At 34.2% G+C, this 21,976-nt stretch overlaps 2 protein-coding genes across 2 annotated transcripts; one reads left to right on the top strand and one right to left on the bottom strand.

Moving 5' to 3' along the window:
* The first annotated feature begins 594 nt into the window (after positions 1-594).
* On the top strand, positions 595-7,146 carry LOC113692449 (short integuments 2, mitochondrial-like). Its single transcript, XM_027210856.2, has 8 exons — positions 595-895; positions 997-1,101; positions 2,216-2,293; positions 3,075-3,216; positions 3,404-3,474; positions 4,141-4,237; positions 5,478-5,677; positions 6,707-7,146. Exons 1-8 carry the CDS (start codon positions 716-718, stop codon positions 6,947-6,949), a joined length of 1,116 nt encoding a protein of 371 aa, XP_027066657.2. The 5' UTR covers positions 595-715; the 3' UTR covers positions 6,950-7,146.
* Positions 7,147-9,336: 2,190 nt separating this feature from the next.
* On the bottom strand, positions 9,337-18,678 carry LOC113691470 (thioredoxin reductase NTRC-like). The gene is made up of 10 exons (XM_027209612.2): positions 18,167-18,678; positions 16,657-16,864; positions 16,439-16,544; positions 15,258-15,523; positions 12,990-13,269; positions 12,295-12,402; positions 11,586-11,672; positions 11,331-11,435; positions 10,102-10,232; positions 9,337-9,746 (listed from the first exon to the last, which is right to left on the bottom strand). Exons 1-10 carry the CDS (start codon positions 18,528-18,530, stop codon positions 9,686-9,688), a joined length of 1,716 nt encoding a protein of 571 aa, XP_027065413.1. The 5' UTR covers positions 18,531-18,678; the 3' UTR covers positions 9,337-9,685.
* Between the last annotated feature and the right edge of the window lie 3,298 nt (positions 18,679-21,976).

Raw genomic sequence — 21,976 nt, 5'->3', positions numbered from 1 at the left:
TTTACCCTTAAATTGTAAGCATGTGAATTAGGTGTGCGCTTTTTAGTTGGAAAAGTGATTGAAAATCAGCTCTGGATTAAGAAGCGCAATTTTTTTTTTAACATCTAAGGGACTATTTTGATTGATTTTAAATATGAGAGACTAAATAATATTTTCTTTTTTTCCTTGAAAACGTAAGGGACTATTTTGATGATTAATGTCAAAGGACAAATAAAAAGAAAAGAATTAATTGCAATTTGCACCTCTAATCTATAAGGGATAGCAATTCACATAGAAAATTATTAATTTTAAGACTCTAACATAGTATGCTAATTTAGTAATATTTACATAAATGGATTGCAAACTAGTAACTTTGTATAGTCATTTTAGAATGAAAAGACTTTAATACATCTTAAAAAGGGTTTTCACACATGAAAATTAGAGGCCACAAAGTCTTTTCACCAAAAAAATTATTAAGAAAAATTCATTAATTTGCAACTGATTTGATCAACGTGTCATAAATTGTGTCTTAAAATGTTAAAATTGATAGTTGAGAGGACAAAATGAAAACTTGGGATAGTTGAGGGTGCCTATCGCAATTAACCCAAAAGAAAACGGAAGACAGGGTTTAAGCGTTTAGTTGCAGAGAAGCCATAGCCAGAGCTAGTCAGGGGTTTAAGCTCAGAGAAACAGAGAAACAGAAGAGAAAAAAAAACATAAAGAGAAACAAGTAAAAATGGGAGGAGTGAGAGATGGGATGGTGAAGAAAGGGAAAGGAATTTTATTGGGACAAATGGGATTCAACAAGGGAGGTGGAAACATCAACTGGTTCCCCGGTCACATGGCCGCCGCCACTAAAGCAATCCGCAGCCGCCTTAAGGTCTCCGACTTTGTCATCGAAGTCCGGGATGCCCGTGTAAGTTGTAATTGAACTGCCAACCCCTTTATTTCTGTTACTTGTTGCTTTTTTGTTTGGTTGTAATTTGTTTTCTTTTTTCGGTGAAATTATATTTACAGATACCATTGTCATCGGCAAATCAAGATTTGCAGCCAATGCTTTCAGGGAAAAGAAGGGTCATTGCTCTTAACAAGAAGGATTTGGCCAACCCCAACATCATGCATGTAAATGTTGTTTTGTTTTCTTTTTTCCCCGTAATTAGTTGTAACTAGTAACACATTGCGTCGGTGAACTTGTCTGAGCTCGTATTCTTGAAAATTTGGTTATGTTTTTGTATTGTATGTGCCTTTTTTTTTTTTTTTGCCTTTTCCTCTCTTTGGTTAAAAGATGGTATCTAAATTAATTTTTTTGGGCTGTATATGATGATCTTGTTCTGAATTTAATGTTTATCTCCTTAAAAAAGATGACTTAGTTGATTTGGCTATATACATTTGTTTGAGTTTTTAGGGGAAGAATTGAAAAAGAAAAATATGGACACAACAGTATTCCCATATGGAAACAGCAAAAGACTTTTAAGGCTGCCTATGTAGTAGTTCTGTGCTTTCCGAAGTTACTGGACTTTTGGGGTGTTTGATGCTACTTAATGGCCTATGGTTCTGTCTGTCAACAGAGAATTCCATTGGCCGTTATAGTTTGAGGGCAAAAAAAGTTTTATTCTGATTATAAAGATGTTGCATAAGTTTTTTAAAATTGCTTTGACCTTCCCCAACAGTATCAATGTGAAGGTGGATTAGCTTTATGAGATCTCGGTATTATGATAAGATTGGCATCTATTAACTCAGAGGGTTCTTATGAAGGTAAAGAGATAAATACGGCGGATGTCTATGTGATCTACCCTTTAAAAGTTTCTTACTTTTGGTTATTTACTTGCATGCTGAAATAATTGAAGAAATTGGGAAAGAGAAAGGGAGAAAAAAAGGTTGTCACCTTTCTTTTTACCCCTTTTCTGCTATTCTTTAGTTTGTTGGTAATATTACGGAGGACCTTGTAATAGCTTCTTTAGGTGGTCCAGTGAAGTGTGGTTTCAGTGATTTTGGTGTAGAGGAATGTATCAGTGCCCTTAAACTCCTGGTATAGGTAGTTTTTGTGAAAGATGTTAATCGTTTCATCTGAACTCGTTTTTGCATAAGAGATTCTGGCATAATGAAGACTGTTTGGTACCTTTGGAGTGATTTCTCTTTGTTTGGTGGATGCTGGATTTGTTTTAATGATTGAACCTGTTTGTTTTGGCTGTTGAAGCCCAAGTAGGGTGAAATTGACAGGTTTAAGTTCATGCAGAGATGGATCCGTTATTTTGATTCGTGTAAACATGATTGTCTTGCAATAAATGCACACAGCAAAAGTTCAGTTCAACAGGTTTGTACTCTTTTTCCCCCCTCAAGTGCTTCTGTTCTTTAAACCTTTTTGAACTTTATAATTCATTACCATGGTATTTGTTCCTAAATGTGTTTGCTTTTGGTTATGATGCTTATTTACAGTCATTTTGTAAGCTTGGACCTAAAGCATCTTGTAAGGTTGGACCTAAAGCAAAGTCCTATATTGGCTTAAACATTGTTTGTTGTTGTACTTGCAAACTTGGCTAAACAAAAAAATTTCAGATGGTTGGCTTTTACACATAGAATCAGAAATATCTTAGCTTAGAGAACCTATTTTTTTTTGCCGATTACTATGCTAATCACTAGGATGATTCTGTCCATTTAAATTCTGGAAAACCTGGAAGCAAATATTTAGAGAATATGCACTTAAGCATTTTCTTGTGAAATTCCAAATCTACCCATCAGGTGATTATTATAACATCTGCAAATGCTACTGTTTGTGGGTGTCCAATATGCATCACCAGTGCAATTGGTGAATATCTCTTCTTTGCAGTAGATAGGGATCAAAGATTCTGCCACTTTGCCAAGAGAAGTTGTAACCATTTAATCAACATGAATAAATTATTGCATTTGAGACAGAGATGGAACTATTACTTTTATACCTCATTAGGAGTGTGTGTAGACTTCCTCTCATTTTGAGCCTTAAGGCAACCTTTTGCTTCATTTCTTTCAAAGAAATAGGACGTCTTCAATGTAAATTTTGCTGTTCATCCAAACTTGTTTGCTTTCAATTTTGCTCTGACATTAAATGATTTATGAAGCTTCTTGATCTTGTGGAGTTCAAACTGAAGGAAGTAATCTCAAGGGAGCCTACTCTGCTTGTAATGGTGGTTGGTGTTCCAAATGTTGGCAAGTCAGCCTTAATCAATTCAATCCATCAAATTGCATCCTATCGCTTTCCATGTGAGTTTTTTTCTTTTGAATGTTGTTTTCTGTCTCTAGACGTTTCCACTTTTACCAGTACTTTCAGGTTCCAAGTCTTCCTCTCCACCTCCCCAAAAAAAAAAAAATAAATAAATAGTGATGGTCCATTAGTAGAAAAACAAGAAAACAAAATCAATGAGTAATGATGGCCTCTGATTAATCTTAGTGCAGCATAAGACGAAGCGAGCTACAGTGGGACCATTGCCTGGAGTTACTCAAGATATTGCTGGATACAAGGTAGAGAAGCTCTAAAAAGCACTTTGAGGTCCTCATTAAAAAATTGATTAAGTAAACAATTCTGCAGCTTCATTAACATTGAGATGTAGCACTGCTATGTAATACATTTTAGATTTAAATCTTTGCAGTCTTATTCTGTTAAAGCTTATTTTCCCTCATTGCGTTCTCTTCTTGGGGCACACACTGGCCATTTATATGCTAAGGAACATTAAAGCTTGGTGACTGAAATTGTAGAGTTTGTTATATTAGCTGTATGGGAGTTTTAGTTGAATGATTCTAAGACCAGAGATAGGAAAGGTGGGAAATAAGAATTTCTTGATAGATAAGTCATGAAATGATTACTCATGTTATGTACCATCTTTATGAGAGCTTGCCTGAGCAGCTATTAGCTATTTTTACATTTTTAAAGAGGTTTGAATATCTATTATTTTTCTTATCTCATACAACCATAATCTTGTAATTAAATGGATGAGTAGTTTGATGTTGTTACAGAATTCTATTTGACCATGAGAATTTACTCTTGTGCTTAAAGTTCACTCAGTCATCATCTATCTACACCTCTAATAGAACTGCAATATTGATCAGATCTGATACTTCTTTTTGTCTTATAATGCATGTTGTGAAGTTTACTTGATCTACTCTTGATGCTGATTTGATTGCCTGCAGATTGCTCATCAGCCTAGCGTATATGTTTTGGACACTCCTGGAGTGCTCGTACCAAGTATTGCAGACATAGAGACTGGATTGAAACTAGCTCTTGCAGGTTAAGCCTATTTCCATGTTAAAACTTAGCCTTTTCTTTTTTAGACTGCTGGGCAGGTAAATCCACATAGGGCTGCAAACGAATCGAGCCGCTCGCGAGCGGCTCGAGTCAAGCTCGAGTCGAGCTCGAGCCGGCTCGAGTCAAACTCGAGCTAAGAATATTAAGCTCGTTAGCTCGCGAGCTTGAGTATATGTATATATTTTTTTTATTTATTTTTATTTAATAATAAAATTACGTATATTATATATATATATTTTTTATTTTTATAGTAAAATTACATATATATCCATAATATTTTATTATTTATTCAGAAAAAAAATATTATTTTATTTATTTTTTAAAAAATAAAATATTTATTTTTTATTTTTTTTCGAGCTCGAGCTCGAGCTCGGCTCGACTTGATTCGAGTAGAGCTCGAGTTCGAAAATTGCCGGCTCGTCGAGCTCGAGCTCGAGCTCGAGCTTGGTAAAATTTAGTCGAGGCTCGGCTCAATTAGCTCAAAGCTTGACTCGACTCGGCTCGTTTGCAGCCCTAACATAGAGGAAAAACATGAGGAGAAGAAAGAACAGATGAGGAATGAAATGATTGAAGCTTCACTAAAATTTGATATACTGCTTGATTAAAGAGTTTTACATGTTGCCTCGACCCATAAATAAACAAAAGGTAAATAGATGTTAACAATCTTATAATTCTTACCAAACAAGACTGGTATTTGTGAACATGATTCCTTTAACTTGTTTGTGTAAATTTTATTGTTTGACCATGAGCATATGCAAGGTTTGGGAAACATTTGATTTGTTTTGCTTCTCCTGTTTATTAAAGAATAAATTGGAAAGTTTCACTGCAGAAGAAAGCTGTAATTTGTTTTACTTCTCCTGTTTTCTCATTGTTTAATGTCCTGCAAAGCAAATTGGATCTGTTCCTGAGTGATTGTCTGTTGAATGAACAAATAGGACATGAATGTAGCTTGGTCTAGTAGGACCAGTCCGGACTGCCAATGTTGTTGTACTATATTCAACTTTAACTCAACTTAAAATCTAGTAAAAAGATAAGTTGGTCAAAACGAAAGCAGAAGTCTCATATCAGTTCAATGTTCTCATTTTTCTTTGCATCTTTTAGCCACATAGTATTCAAAGCAGGCATCCAAATGAAGTTGTATTTTTGCTGCACCCATCTTATCATTTGAAATGCTTATCCAATGTATGCCGCATTTGTTGAGTATTTAGATATGCAAACGCAGGCTCTGTTAAAGATTCTGTAGTTGGCGAAGAGCGTATTGCTCAATACTTGCTAGCAGTTCTAAATACTCGTGGAACTCCATTTCATTGGAAGCACTTGTTTGGCAGAGCAACTGAGGGAGTCAAACCAGCATATGATGTCAAAGATCTTCTACCAAACAGGAGAAAACCCCAAAATAACTCTGATGTGCTTTATGTTGAGGTAACTCTTGACTTCTTGATCTCTCACGGAATGTCTCAAGCGAGTTCAAATGTGAAACCCAAAAAAAAATAAAAATAAAAATACTAAAAAAAGAAAACTGGATTGCTCTTGTAAGTCCTATCTTATACAAATACCATCATGTCAGTTAAATTCAGTTTAGCCCTCCAAAAAGACATAAGTGCATCAATAAAGCAACTCAAACATAAATTATCTAAAATGGTAGGCATGTGGTGCACACCTACTATTGAAATTTTTTCTAAAAATCTATCCATCAACCCTTTTCATATTTTGCCTAGAATTCAATTTTGACCTGTGCAATCACCAAAATATGGTGACAACTGCAGCACAATAGAACATTCCACTCAACCCAACCATGAAACTTACACCAGCACTAGGACTTCAGTGGCTCCCAAACATTAATCACCAATAAATCAACCATAAATCCAACCAACCAGAGTCAACAAAGTTCAAAACTTGCAATAACTATGAATACATGAGAAGTTCAATCTTGGGATTCTGAGACACGATTTCGATAAATAAAATGCTCCACGTGGCATGAATTAACTAGATCTGCTAGAATCTGGGTCAGAATATATAAGAAGATCCCCCATCCACACCAGCCTCACGACAGCAGATAACATTCTTGCCTCCTAAACTTGTGATGCAATGGAACTCTGGAAACCATAATGGAATTTCGAGGCCAGGAATATGAACCAAAGTTTGATGTTTTGGAGAAGAAATCTAAAAAGCTTGGGATTATCCAATTGACAACATTTGCATCTTTTACTGGGCTCTTTTGGAATTCACAACTATCATCCCACTCAAATTGCTTTTGTTTTATTGCGCATCTGACAGTTTTTGGTTTATGCTTTGTGAAGCATCAGTTTTTGGTTTTGTACCTTGTTTCTTTATTCCCTAATTGAACAATTCTAACTTTGTTGTTGGTAAACAGTAATTAACAGAATACAAGCAGCACAAGGCAATCTAAAACAATACAAATTCATGGCTTTATGAATGTTTTCTTTGCAGAATTATGTTACTGAAGTCAAACGTGCATTGTACACAACCTTGTCTGAATTTAATGGTAGTTTGGAGAGTGAAGGGGACTTGGAGAACCTCATAGACCAGCAATTTGATATGCTTCAAATAGCTTTAAAGATACCCCACAAAGCATCAGAGGCGCGTACAATGGTATCTAAGAAATTCCTTGCTTTGTTTAGAATGGGAAAACTTGGTCCTTTCATCCTTGATGATGTCCCGGATATTTCTTGAGTCTGTTTCTTATAAACGTTCTTGTAGTAGATTTTCCAATTTTATTGGATGTCCTCCAAGGGACTCTTGTACTGTTAGATTTTGGTGCCCCCATCGTATACTGTACATGTAATTATTGTTGGCTAGGTACGGTGGAAATTGTAATTATGACACTTACAGAAAGGCTGTTTCTGAGCAAAGTTTCTTTGGATTCCTCAGATTTTCTATTTGCTGTTCATGAATTTGTTGTAAAAATTGTCCTCTGGACCATGTAGCTAGCCGTGGTTGAGGTTTAACCGAAGCTTGCATGGTGTGAAAACTAAGGGAGTGTTTGGTTCGCACGTCGGAATCGGATTCGGATTCGGAATCGGATATCTTGGGTTTGGAATGAGGTCATTCATTCCAATATATTTGTTTGGTTCAAGTACCTGGAATGTGTATCATTACTATAGTTGATATTTGGTTCGTCGACTCTTTCGGAATGGAATATAATAAATATATTATAAATCACATCGTAAATGATAATTATTGGCTCTTTGTAAATAAGATATAAGAAATTTTCACTAATTAAATATATTGGTATAAATGTATTAGTAAATATATTAGTATAAATGTATTAGTAAATTTAGATAATAATATTATCATTATAAATTTGTAACTAATTCAATTAAATATTATATATATAATTAAATATAAATATATAAATATATAATTATATAATATATACAAATATTAATTATACTAATATTTTATATAAATATAATATATATTACATATTAAATATAGTTATTATTATATATTATTATATTTAAAATAATAATTATTATAATTATATAACTTATTAATATTACATACATGTATATATTATAATTATATGCACATATAATATACATTTATAAATATACATATATATTATAAATATAATATTATATAACATTAATAAATTTATAATATATATTATATAAGTATAATTATATTTAACTAAATAATTATAATATATAATTATATAATACAATAACATCATTATTATAAGTTTGTAACTAATTAAATTAAATGTTACATATATAATTAATTATAATTATACAAACGCTATAAAATAAATACATAATTATAATTATATAATATATAAATATTAATTGTACTCATATTTTATATAAGTATAATGCATATTAATATTAGATATAGTAATTATTATATATTATTGTATTTAAGATAATAAATATAAATATAATTATATAATTTATTAATGTTATATACATGTGTATATTATAATCATATGCACATATAATATGCATTTATAAATATACATATATATTATAAATGTATTATTACATAATATTAATAAATTTATATATATTATATAAATATAATTATATTTAACTGAATAATTATAATATATATTTATATAATGTACTAATATTATAATTATAATATATTATATATATGTACATAATTATAATTATATAATATATAAATATTAATTGTACTCATATTTTATATAAGTATAATGCATATTAATATTAGATATAGTAATTATTATATATTATTGTATTTAAAATAATAAATATAATTATATAATTTATTAATATTATATACATGTGTATATTATAATCATATGCACATATAATATGCATTTATTAAATATACATATATATATATTATAAATATATTATTACATAATATTAATAAATTTATATATATATTATATAAATATAATATATATTTATATAATGTACTAATATTATAATTATAATATATTATATATATGTATATATTATAATATATAATAAATATAATATATATAAATATTAATTATATCATTGTATAATTATAATATGTAATTGGATTTGTTTCTTGGAATCAAACTTGGGAATCGGACAAAACCCACCAAAATACTAGAGAATGGAGAAACACCAAATTTTTAGAAATCATTCCAAGATTTCAATTCCCATTCCAGTGAACCAAACACCATTTATGGGGTTCATTCCATTCCCCGAATCCGATTCCCTCTTACCAAACGCCCCCTAAGAGTCCTATCATATTTGGTTGAATCACTCCAGTAAGCAAAAATTCAATTTTTCCTGCGTATAAGAATAACGTCAGATTATTAGCAAAAATAAGCATTTTAAGGGTTAATTTTTATTATTTTTTTTTTAACTTTTGCTAAATAAACTGTTGGCTAATTGGTGTCCCTATGGGCATTTTCTCAGTCATGTAAGAAATGTCAATCATGATTCCACAAGGCGCGATGGTAATAAGACTCAATCTTTATTTCACTAAACCTCGTGCTGTATTCATTGATAGTTTAGCATACAGGAAATTGAATCCTCGAGGAATTCGATCTTTCATTTTTCTAGTATTACTAAATCAATTCTCTGTCTTTTCTTGGGGTTTTTTTTTTGTAGTAGTAGCATCAACTGTGCTTTATTCCGAATGAAGCTGGATGAAGCTAAAAGGCCTCAGCTATGACATGAAGTTCTGATGTACAAAAAAATTGAACTTTTACACTGCAGTAATGCTTTGACATGTTTGAACTAAAGCATTTACAGCTCTTTTTCTAAACCCACCGTCCCCCTTTGAATGGTACAAATGCTTCTTGTTTTTTTTTTTTTTTTTTTTGGTTATCTGTTTTTGATAACTTAATAAGTTGTACAACAACATGGCATTTTCTCAATGATTTTGAATGTCAAAATTGAATTGCCAAAATGATGCATCAGGAGTACGAGCATTTAGGAAGAAGGAATCAGAAGTTTGAACTCATTTGTTGGCTTCAATGAATTCTCTGTACTCTTTCTTCGTTTTGACTCCTGGCACAGTCCTGCAGATTCAAGTGTGCTGCTAGTCAAATACGAAGTTAAACATTTGATTATGCAATACTAAGCATGACATTAAAGCATGTTTAGTTGTCACTCGTGATCAAAATTTATGGGACAAAGGCCACATTTAATACAAGAAACAAACAATGATCCAAACATTGACTATATACAGGCTGTCAGGAAATACGAAGCTTTTCCAAAGTCAAGTTTTCGGGGGCAAGCAAGTACTCTGTTATTTAGCTTTGGCCAGAGTATCGGAGAAGATATCGGGTGAAATTTGCAGACTTTGATAAGACAAGACATTTTTTGGACAATGTATGTTCTATGAGAAAGCAAAGCGTTCCAGATCAAACTTACTTCAGCAAATCCTTGTCCTTGAAGAACTGTACGCATGGTGTTCCCATGATTCCAGCTGCTTCAGCAACCTCTTGGTCTTCCTCAATGTCAATTTCAACAAAATGTACATTGTGGTCAAATTCATCTACCACCTGATGCACAAATTCAGAAAGCTTTTTGTAAGAAAACGGGAGTTTCCTGTCTTTCAACAGGAAAATTGGCAAATTAGACGATATTATTCATCAATTTTAAAGCTTGGAATCTGTTTGTTCCTGGTTTCAATGTACCAACAGTGCACGGATTTGATTAAGTGTGATATTAATCTTCGAATCCACTAATAGTTTCTTAGGCATACACCTAGTCTGGGCATCTAATGGATGATACAAGGAAATCAAATTTTGCTTAAAGGGAATTTCTGAATAAACCAAAATTGCAGTTTAGTTGACACTCATTCATACAGTTTCAAAAGATCATTTACTTGGAGCACTCGCAGAAGAGATTTCTCATGCTAGATGCACTTAAACGAGAACTGTGCATGTATCCAGTTGGGAAGTAGGTTTGTTAACTCACTAGCTTATGCTTTGACATGCTTCAAGTCCCCAGTTACATATTTGCTTACAAATTTAATGGAAAAATACAAGAAATTTGCAAGGAAGACTAAAATGGACCCTACATGTCCCGAGAATATTTTAGATGTGGGATGTCGGTGCTATATTGTTTCCTTTATTTATTTTTGGTTCTCCCTAGTGCTTTTGTTAGTCAGATTGATAATCCATAAGCAGCACGCTATTTCAGATTCACGTGTAGAAAAAAGGTCAAGCCTAGTCTTATTTCTAAGGTTTACTACCTCAGGCAAAAATTTGCACTTTTGAACCAACGGAGCATGCATGTAAAGGAAAACTTGATTTATTAAATTCAATCATAAGCATGTGGGGCCTTACCATTTTTGTTTTAAAGACTCACTTTCCATTCAAGGAAAGTGCTATTAGACAGTTCGAAAAGTAGTAAGAGACGAAAATGGAATATGTATACATTATAATTAATTGCATCAAAGCTTCAGATAGTATAACTACAAAGGATTAACAGTCACGATATTTGCAACTCTCTGACTTGCTACTTCTCAGTTCCTATGATAAACACAGGAAAGCATGCCTGTATAGCTATGTATGCAGATATGACTATTCATGAAAGAAATATAAGAAAAGATCACGGACAAAATTTCTCTCTCCACTAGAGTATCAGTGGCGTACCTTGTTGAGAATTGGTTTCAAAGTTCTGCAAGGACCACATGTCGGTGAAGTATAAAGAACACATACAAGTCGTGGACTTTCATGGTACAATTTTCTTAGAGCATACTGAGATGGAAAAGGAAAAAACAAATAAGTTTACAGAGAGGTAACATGTATCAGAACTGATAAATAAGCATCTGTGAGAAAGCCAAGTAAAGAAACCAGATTCAAGGATGAAAACGTATGCTCAGAGGTTTTTTAAAGAGGATCTTATACCTGGCCCTTGTGCTTCGTAAGCGAAATATCAAAACCTTCTTGCACATCTCTGTCTGTAAGCTCCTTTCTAACCTCTTCAGTTTTAGGCTGTCAAATGGAAAGTGGGGGCAGCTAAAAGTTAGCATTTCCATCTCACATGATCCAAAATCAGAGAGTTACTTTACGTTTTCTCCCTTCTGTGCTTTTGATGTTTCATCACTTTTTCCTCCTTTTCGTATTAAGGTTAGGGACTCATGAGTTAGGATGTCATAGTGATCCAGCAATATCAAATAAAAGAAATGGACAAAGAACTCAGGTGCAAATAGTCAACCTGAACCCTAAAAGATTCAGTACGTGGGTAAATATGATAAGCACAAGTAACCATACACCAAAACATTGCAGACATTGTACACCCTATGCGGGTGTACACATATAGATGTATGCAAATACAAGAAAAGGACGTATGCACTATAAACTGCAAGCAACAACGTAAATGCAGCCTTGATGAACTTTAGTGCTCAACAACTTGGAAGTTTCACTTGAAAACCTCAACAAGGGTAAAGTTGTATCCAGTTTAAGAAATGTTGTACCAGATACTTGGGAAAACTTGGAGAAATCCACCATAGAGACGCGATATACCAAAGTGTAGTACTTGATATACAAACAGAATTAGAAGGGAGAACTAAGAAAGCAAGCTAGATGGTAGTCAAAACACTAGGAAGTAAAATACCTGGTGAAATTCAACCACAAGATTTTCACTTGTAAGATATCTTTCCACTGATAAAGCAGCAACACATCCTGATCCAGCTGCAGTTATAGCTTGTCTCCATTCATGATCCTGCTCATGGATGGCAAAACAAGATTCTAGTATCCTGTACTGTGTAAAAACATGTACATTCAAAATATCTACTATCTATCATATGATGAAATTTGCATCCTCCCAAAAAATAAATGAAGCAGTTCATATTTCAAAATTGACTTTTTATGGCGTCAAGCATACTGTTTCCAAGCAGTGATTAGTATGATAAATGCAATTTTCTCAAAAGTGCTTAGTCAATAACCCATGCTGACTGAAACCTTGCTGGTCAAGAAAGGGGATTAGAAACAAAATATGACTCTTGTTCTGGATTCCACTTGGAAATTATAATCCGAGTGAGGTTAATGATATACTAGAATGTATTACAGTAATGGAATACGAGTCATGATTATACACCTTCCCTCCACTTTTTACGTTGACCAATTTGACTTATTACTAATCAATTTCTCCTTGTGGACTCTGGGTAAGTGGAAAAATAATGATTTCAATAAAAGTCACACTACGTTCAAACATTTTCCTCTCTGGATATATACATCAAAAGTTAAATCAACACACTGATCATTACAAAGTGATGTGACAATAATGAAAACAACTGTTTGCACTATTACCTGTACATCTCCGGCAGCAAATACACCATCCACAGATGTTTTTGCAGTACCCTCCTCAACCAGAATGTACCCTGTGCTATCAAGTTCTACTTGGCCTTCCAACAACTGGCTATTTGGTGAATGACCTATCCCATAAAATAATCCTTTTGCCTCAAGCACCGATTCTTCGTGAGTATCAACTTTTCTCACTAAAATGCCTGACATTTGCCCTTTGTTATTGCTGACAACATCGACTGTCTCTGTATTGAAGTGCACGGTGACATTTGGATTGTTGAAAACTCTGAAACATTCGCCATAATCAACCTGTTAAACAAACATTCAGGAATAACAACTTAAATAGATCACTCATTAGTTATTCAATTCACCAGAAAAAGCAGCCAAAACAATAGATGCAACTTTATTTACACAAGAGACACACAACCAAGGCAACAAGTGACTACGAAAATCAGCACAAATAAAATTCACTGAATAAATCATCAATCTATTTCCACGGTGAGCATTGTGGCAACAAACACTTCTTATAACAAAGTTTGACACAATTTCCAGACATATATGGATTGCAGAAAAAATCTAATACAACTTTACACCCTTTCACAAACCGAGTATAAACGTTGATTTCTTGCTGAAAGAAAAGAGCTTCGTCTTAAAAAAAAAATTGGAATATGGCAGTATCAAAAGAGAATCATGGCACAAACTATGCACATGCTTTTCCTTCAAGTAAGGGTTAACTGCAAATAATAACAGAAAATATGGAAATTCTTTCAAGTATGATTATATAGGTTGAATAGGATAAAGAAATACCTGCTTATCTTAATTATGCTGGTATTACAGAAATACTATATTAGACCCGGTATACTTCTTATATTTGTCACAGTTACATGGTTTCCATGAAAAGCCACAAATTTTCTATAAAAGGGAGTGCAAACAGCCAAAACAAAAATAACCTGAGAGATGAGTAAACCGATATGAAGTCATAAACTGCAAGTTCCATGTTATGAAGTACACAATGACCATCCAACAAATTACTAGAAGTTAAAAAGACTACCTAATCAAATCATGTGGCATTCAACAAATTTCTAACATCAAACTAGATCCCTTATCTTTCACATAGTGGTGCATTAACCATGGTTTTCTTTGAAAAGAAGGGAAATGACCAAATAAAGGTCTAACTTAAACATGTGGCCTGAACCCATGGCAAGACATGTTTTTCAATCACACAAAGATTTTCCAAACAAGGCAACTAAACTAGTAAGACATTCAAGCAACAGACCATTGTGTCTCTAGAGTGCACCAGCTCTCCCTCTCTTTCTGTCGCTATTTTAAGGAGAGAGAGAAAGAGAGAGCTCTGATATTAGCATTTCGAAAGACAATTTGTGTACACTAGCAGCCACTTGCAATTTAGAAAAGTTATTTCCTCAAGATCTACTCTAGTTAGATGAAAGAATGCACCTCTTCATCCCAATAATATTCACACATGGCTTTTGTGACATTTCATCGTCAATTGATAAATGAAATCATTATTGTGCTTTAAAAAATAAAAAACAAACAATCAAATCCAAACATATCTCCAGATCTTTATAGTATATATGCAGGAGACTAACCATAAACTCACAAAAATAGACAAACAACCTACGAGTTCACTGCAGTTCCTTCTCGCCAAACACATTGAATAATTGAATCATACTCTTAGAATGCTCAATCCACCTAGGCTATCTATTTTCTGTCTCAGAGTGCTCAATGCATCTAGCTTTTTATTCTCTGTTCTCTTTCAATTTCTTCTGCATTTTTTCAGTGTACAAGTTGCATCATCAGATGCTAAGGACCAGTATCCAAATCTCAGGGTCAGCATCTTAGCAAGTTCACGCCAATTTAGTCAATTGTTTCAGTGTAATCATGTCACTGGTAATAGTTGGCAACGTTTATTTAGAAGTGGGACATCTCCTACAAGGAGAACTATATAGTATGAAAAAGCAAATAAGCAACAATAAGCAGCAGTCATGGCAGAAAAAAGCTGAAAGGGCGTATTGAAATTTACTTTGGATTCTCTTATATAGGCAAAGCAGAAAAAGAAAAAGGACTTTTACAAGAAAAAAGTCAACAAAAGTGCCTAAAAGGGCAAAAAGTGGAACAATTATGAAGTCAGTAAATGCCTTACCAGCTTAGTTCCTACAGAATGCAAGTGAAGCAATATAATGTGATCACTTTTTTGCGCTGGACAGTTTCAGAAAGACAAGAAGATATGCAAAGAGAACAAGTGAATGAACACACCTATCTTGCATTGCTTTTGATGCTCTTAATTGGTCCCTACGAACGAGTAAATGAACATGTCCAGCATATTTAGTCAAATATAATGCCTCCTCTGTAGCAGTATCGCCTCCTCCAACCACAGCGAGGACTTGACCTTTGAAAAGCGGTGATGCTCCATCACATATTGCACAGGCACTAATTCCTCTACTCCAAAATTCATCTTCACGAGGAAGTCTCAACCTTTTTGCGGTGGCTCCTGTGGCCACAATGAGGCTATGGCACTTTACCTGAAAATAAGCATATAGCAAAAAGTGAGGCATAAAAAGGTTCTAGAATGAACATCTGAGGAACAAAGTTCCATGAACACAAGCCAAAATCCAATTGCCTGGTGTGCTAGCAGGGAAAAAATCATGTCTGTTAACATCACAGTTTGCTCAATATCTCATAAGCCATGAAATAAAGTACGCATGACCTCATAGTGAACACAAACACATGTAATCAAAGGACCAATAGAACAGATGACAGTACCTTGACATTCATAACCACTACCCAGAAGATAATAATAATAAAAAAAAAACTTTATATTAAAGGGTATCTCGTACTTCTATGGGACAAACAAATAAATATTCAAGAACAATAGGTACAAAATACTGCCTTTCAGATTTCCAAAGCCAAATTAAGAACTCTCACATCAACAGCAAACATTTCTCACTTCTCAGCCTCAGGCCAACTTATTTAGTAATTGGAAGGAATCCCAATTACAGTTGGGAAGGTTATCCCATGAGCAAAGCTTTTCCAAACACCTCACAAAAATGAAAAGCTCAAAAGGATTGGGTTTACTGGAACTGCAATCAATAAGTTGAGAAAATTATAGACTATAGATTTCTTATGCTGCAAGTAGACAATTAACAAAAATCTGTTATTTACAGGGACAAATCTTCTGCACTCCAATAACAAGTTAGAGTAGGACCAAAACAAATTCTTTTCCCACTCTAAAGCTACTGGCTCAGATTGATGCCTCAAGAAATAATTTACTGAAACAAATTCCAAAGAATTTCCTCAACTTTCATATGGAAAAGTGTTCCCTTCAACGCAAAGTTATATTTTCAATGGCAATTTTAGTTGAATGTCTGTAGTCATTGTACTCCAATAATTGAATCATCAGACGCTAAAATAACACATCAAATACTTATAAGCATCACCTTGCGTTCACTACTTTGCACGGTGAAAGGACGATTCTTCACATCAATAAACTCTACGTCCTCCTGGAATAGTTCAGATCCCCAGCGTTCAGCTTGACGCCGCATCCTAATGAATGAAATATTATCACAATTCTTATAATTCTCTACAAAATAGGTACAGCAACATTGGCTGCCAAAGGATCAGGAAGATAGACAAAGTGACACTCATCTTTATGTACCTATCCATTAGGTCCGGACCAGTTATTCCATCTGGAAACCCAGGGAAGTTCTCTACTTCCGTGGTCGTCATTAATTGTCCCCCTGGAACGCCACCTAGTTGGTATCCCTCAAACACAATGGGCTTCAGGTTAGCTCGAGCAGCATAAATTGCTGATGTATAGCCTGCTGGACCTGATCCTATTATTACCAAATTTTCCACAGTTTCATCTGCATGAATGGAAAAGCACATTATGTCAAGGAAACTCCATGTTAAACTACAAAAGAAGACACCTGTGAAATATCATCAAATTGGAGTACAGATAAGATCAAATGAAGGCAGTGGTTGATAACATTTTGCAACTGTGTAGTTCGTTTTTCTTTTCTTTTTCTTTCCCCCCTGAAGAGCAGCAGGAGTTGAACAGTAAGTAGCTCAAAATAAGATAGGCAAAATGAGGGCCTGAACACATGATATCAACCGAGTGATCTCAAAGCAAGATATAACTTAATTCATATTTCTGTTGAAAAGTGATTTTTCAATACCAAAGAAAAGCTATAAACAAGGTTCACAGAATCTAAACAAGAAGACCACTGTCAAAGAAAGTAGCTCCTGTTAACATTCCTCTTATACCTGGTCTCATAATAGTTTGTGCTAAGTCCTTCTGGGTATTACCAAACTAAAGGATATATCCATTATTAGAAAAGTTTGATTCTTTATTTAACTGCCAATTACTTTAATTGGTTAATAACTTTCTATATGTTTTTCTTATAAAGTTATGGCAACAAACAAAGCTGTGGATGGAATACCAACAAAACATGGTTCTTACCCATGGCATATCGTTGCCTTTCCCCTCTACACTTTTTATCAACGATTTTCAAACAGTACTATCCTTTTACTGTTAACCCCTAAAAGACAAGTATAACTTCACAAAATTGGATCATGTACAGAATAGCCAACTAAAGCATGATCACCTATTTGTCATCAGTTCAAAGCTCAAAAATTTCCTCCTCCAACCTCAGTATCGTCCAACAAAACGAAACCTACCATCATCATTCCTCAAAACCTTTATGCCTCTTGCATTATTTAGATTCCAAATAACAATTCCCCAAGCTTATTTCTCACAATATGGATTGCTTTCCAAGTACATTTAAATTTTGCTCTATTACCAACCAAATCATTCTCGAAACCACAAGACCTCACCACACACTTCCTCAAACCACTCTAACCACATTAACTTTGGCTTCCAACTTAATTTTACAACGTCCAATAAATCATCATCGAATGCCTTCCCATAGTTGACACAAATTACAATCTTTGGGCCAAAAGTAAAATCAATATATTTCATCAATTATTTCCTTCAGCAACTAACAACATCAACATCCCCAAACAGATACTACAAAATCCAACAAAGCGGAGCATGCATTCCCATACAATTCAATATGGAACTCGACATAGGATGCTCCAAATTCAAAATTCCGAGTTTTAAGCCAATTTATATTCCGTTCGATCACCTAGACGCTAAACTTAATCACCTGAAGAGCTAGAAACTTGTTCCTCCGCTGAAGCAACACCAGCAGCAGCAGCAGCAGCTACTCGAAATGACGGTGACCACCACGGCGGAGAATGGCGACGAGTCAAACCGCTGGACGGTGAACAAACTCGGGCAGTTGCGTGCGATATCGTTGACCGGTTTCTAACTAAGAGAAGGCCGGCATTACTGAGCGCAGAAGCAGAAGAAGAAGCAGGCGCCAGGGCCGGTGCCGGAACCGGAGGGAGTCGGTGAGTTGCCAAATTACTAGTAGTTCCAATAATGATTCGCATGGTGACAGGAGGGAGACCGGCGGCGACGGCGGTGGTGGTGGTGGTTACTTTGGTGGGAGTGGCAGTGGCCGCCATTGGTTTCGGACCATACAATGATATCTTCGTTTTAGCCCCCAGAACCAGCTGATGAAGTCGTCGTTATTCAGTCCAACGCTTTTTTCCAGATTTTCCTTTTCTTTCTTTTTAAAATTTTAGTTTGGGATAATTTCTGAAATTTTTGAGTCGAAGTGTACTATTAAGAAATTATGTAGTATTGTTTTTCCTTGTTCTGTCGTTTGTTTTGTCGGGGGTTGCCGAATGCTGCGTTTGGTGGCGTCAAAGAAGAGGCCTATCCTTCATATCCTTCCTACCGACCTCTTTGCCATGTGCCAACCCAATTCTGAACAAGATATAAAAGAATAACAACCTTTAAAATTAATTTTTTTCATTTTTAAAAAATTAATAGTAGTGATTGAAGATTGAAAAATGAATCAAACTCGATACTCGAATCAAATTCAACTCATTAAGAATGTAACGAGTTTGGTTTGTTGGACTAATCAGGGCAAACATAAAACAGTATTTTGTATTTAATAAACTTTTAAACTCATTTTGAACTTGGCTCAATTTGCACGAGATGAAAGGACGTATGTAATAAAAATTCAAACTATTTGAACTCGACTTAATACAAAAAAACACTTTTGACTTCGTCTCGATAAAATAAACATGTCGAACTTGAATACAGTTTTAAACTCGTTACTTATTCAAAATAAACAAACAAGTCTGAAATATTGGAATATTTTATTTGATTAAATACGTTTACATCCCTGACAGTGGTTTTTTTCTTACGGAATTTTGCTAATCTACACAGATAAATTCGAGGTATATAAAACGTTTCTAACTAACAAAGGACATCATTAAAATGCATTTTCAAGTTCAAGAAAGACTTTTTTAGTCTTTGCAAAGGAAAGAGGAATTAAAAAGAGTTTTAGAGTCAAATGCGAAATCTCATCCTTAAGTTTGGCTGTCATAGAGAGACAAAAGATTTAAAATGCTACATACAAATAGACAAAAATTTCATGTCACTAAATTGAAATGTAATATGTGTGAGCCTTAAGTGGACTTCCCTTTTGAAAGTACTCTTAAATGAAATTTCCAGTAGTTGTTTCTGGACTGCTGGATTTATCTCAGATCAAATGTTTGGGCTCCCATGCTGTAAATAGACTTGACAACTTTAGAAAGGCCTGACCCCACTCTCAGAGATATCATTAAATTGACTTAACAATTGGACTGCCAAACAGTAATCGATTCCCTGCTCAGGTTGAGTGTAGGCTTAGGGCCCATTGGGCAGCTGAGTAGTAAGTCACATTCCTGTCCTCTTGACTATTGCATGGATTTTCGGTCATGCTTTTGGACGGATAGAACTTATTAAATTTTCGGATGCTATGGGGGAAATCAGGTTGAATGCCAGTTTTTAAATTTGTTGGTTAAACTTGTGTTCATTCAGACTTGATTTGTTTATTGATTAAGTCGAACTCAATTGATTTGTTTATTTATCGAGTCAAACTCCACTCTTGTTTTATAAGTTAAGTCTAAAAATTTATCTAGAACAAAAATATACTTTTCCATTGGAGAAGATGAGAGAGCATTCTATGCTCATTCAAATAGAAGAATTCTAGTCATGAAAAAGGATCTAACGGGGATTGTCCAATAATTGCTTCTCTTTATTTTTTATTTTTTCAAAGCCAGAATTGACTTTTTGGCATTCTACAAACCTAATTCCACAGGAAACCACAAAAGCCGGCAACTCTTGTGGTTCCTGAGAAGACTTATAAACGGTGCTCGTGTTGAGGCCCTTAGTTCAAGGAGGAATTGAGCGCTATCGCTCATCTCGCTTCTCTTGAAATTCTTTTCCGTTACGTTTGGATTAAGGGATTTTATGAAAGATTTGGAATCTTCCCCTAATTATATACATTATTTAAGAGGTATTTGGATTTATAATTTATTCTAATATTTAAAATATATTGTAATATTCAGTATATATATTACAAACCCAAATATCCATTAAACATTAATTCAAACAACTAGAGCGATTTGTACGAATTCCAAATCCTTCGCCGAATTTCTCGATTCAAGCAAAGCCCTAAGTCAGTTTTTTAATTTTACCCCAAACTCTCTCACCCTGGTTTTAAAAGCAACACAAATGATACACGCAAATGAAATCTTTAGGCCTTCAAAGCCTAAAGAGAGAGCTTCTTTTCCTCAACTTCTTTTTATAAAAGAAAAACAATCCCAAGAGCCACATTTCTCTACGTTTGTGTAAAGTTTGGATGAAGACGTTAAAATCTAGTAACTCATTTCCAATTCACACAACTTTCCACGTAAAACACTCAAGTGGGAATGCAAAAGTATGGTTGGTGAAGGGGTTCAAAGACAAAACAAAAACCATCAACCAGAAAAAAAAGATAGATGGCTAGGGGTTTGGGGGTCTTTACTTCTTAGCAGCGGGGCATCCTGTGGGGTTTTCTATCCCACATCAGTATTGGGGGGGTTGGGGTTTAGGTTTATAAGTCCCTCACAGGACTCCCAAAGTTACCGGCTTTTGGAGTTACTGTGGGAAGTTAGATTTATTTGCCGAAAATTCTTACTTTCGTAAGAAAATGTCAGAAAGAAAAAAAAGATAGATGGCTGGAACTCTAGCTAGAAGTGCAAATCATGTTGTGAGAAAATTAGAGGAAAGAATTTTAGAACAGAAAGGTCAAGAAAACTCAGCGTTCGTTGCCTACCAATTTCGGAAACTTCTTCTCAATATTTTCATCTCAGCTCATCCGATCCTGTTCAACAAAATACTTCCCCCACCCCACCCCAGAACAAAACAAAATATATATATAATAATCGAAGGCTAAAAAATTCAAGCCCGCCCTTCATGCAGACGCTCCTCCCTCATGCAAGAAGAAAAGAATGTAAAAAGAAAAGTTTAAATAAAAATAAATCCATCTTAATTAGTATGCATGCATGTAGGGAATCTTTCCTCGTGTTGGGAGGAAAGATTAATAAAGGAAGTGTTTGGTGAAAATACCAAAACCTAAACATGGACGAACACCTAATAAAGGTTTAGGTGCTTTTTTTTTTACTAATTTTTGCCACTGACTTTTCACCTTAGATTCCCTAGAATTTGGACTTGCCATCTATGCTTCAACAAATCATAAATAGATTCGACAAATAAGGAACAACTAACAAATAAATTAATCGAAGAATAAATAAGAAAACTACCAAATTTTCAACTCAAATACATTTGGGTTTTTTAAAAAAAATATATATATAGAGGAAGACTTAACAAGCGGTGTTTAATTAGGCAATATTGATTTTTGTAATGCTAGAGTTTAATTTTTGAGAATATGAAATTCGGAACTATTTTCTTGAAATTATATTTAAGATTCTAAAAGCTGTAGTTAGTTCATCCTATTTAAGATAATTAGATCTTATAAAAACGATAAATCATATTGCTTAAGATTTTAATAATCTGGTAAAAGCAAATGGTTTCT

Source organism: Coffea arabica, chromosome 6c (assembly GCF_036785885.1).
Source record: "Coffea arabica cultivar ET-39 chromosome 6c, Coffea Arabica ET-39 HiFi, whole genome shotgun sequence".
In the NCBI taxonomy this organism is placed as follows: domain Eukaryota; kingdom Viridiplantae; phylum Streptophyta; class Magnoliopsida; order Gentianales; family Rubiaceae; genus Coffea; species Coffea arabica.
This window is presented reverse-complemented; position numbering and strand designations above follow the sequence as displayed.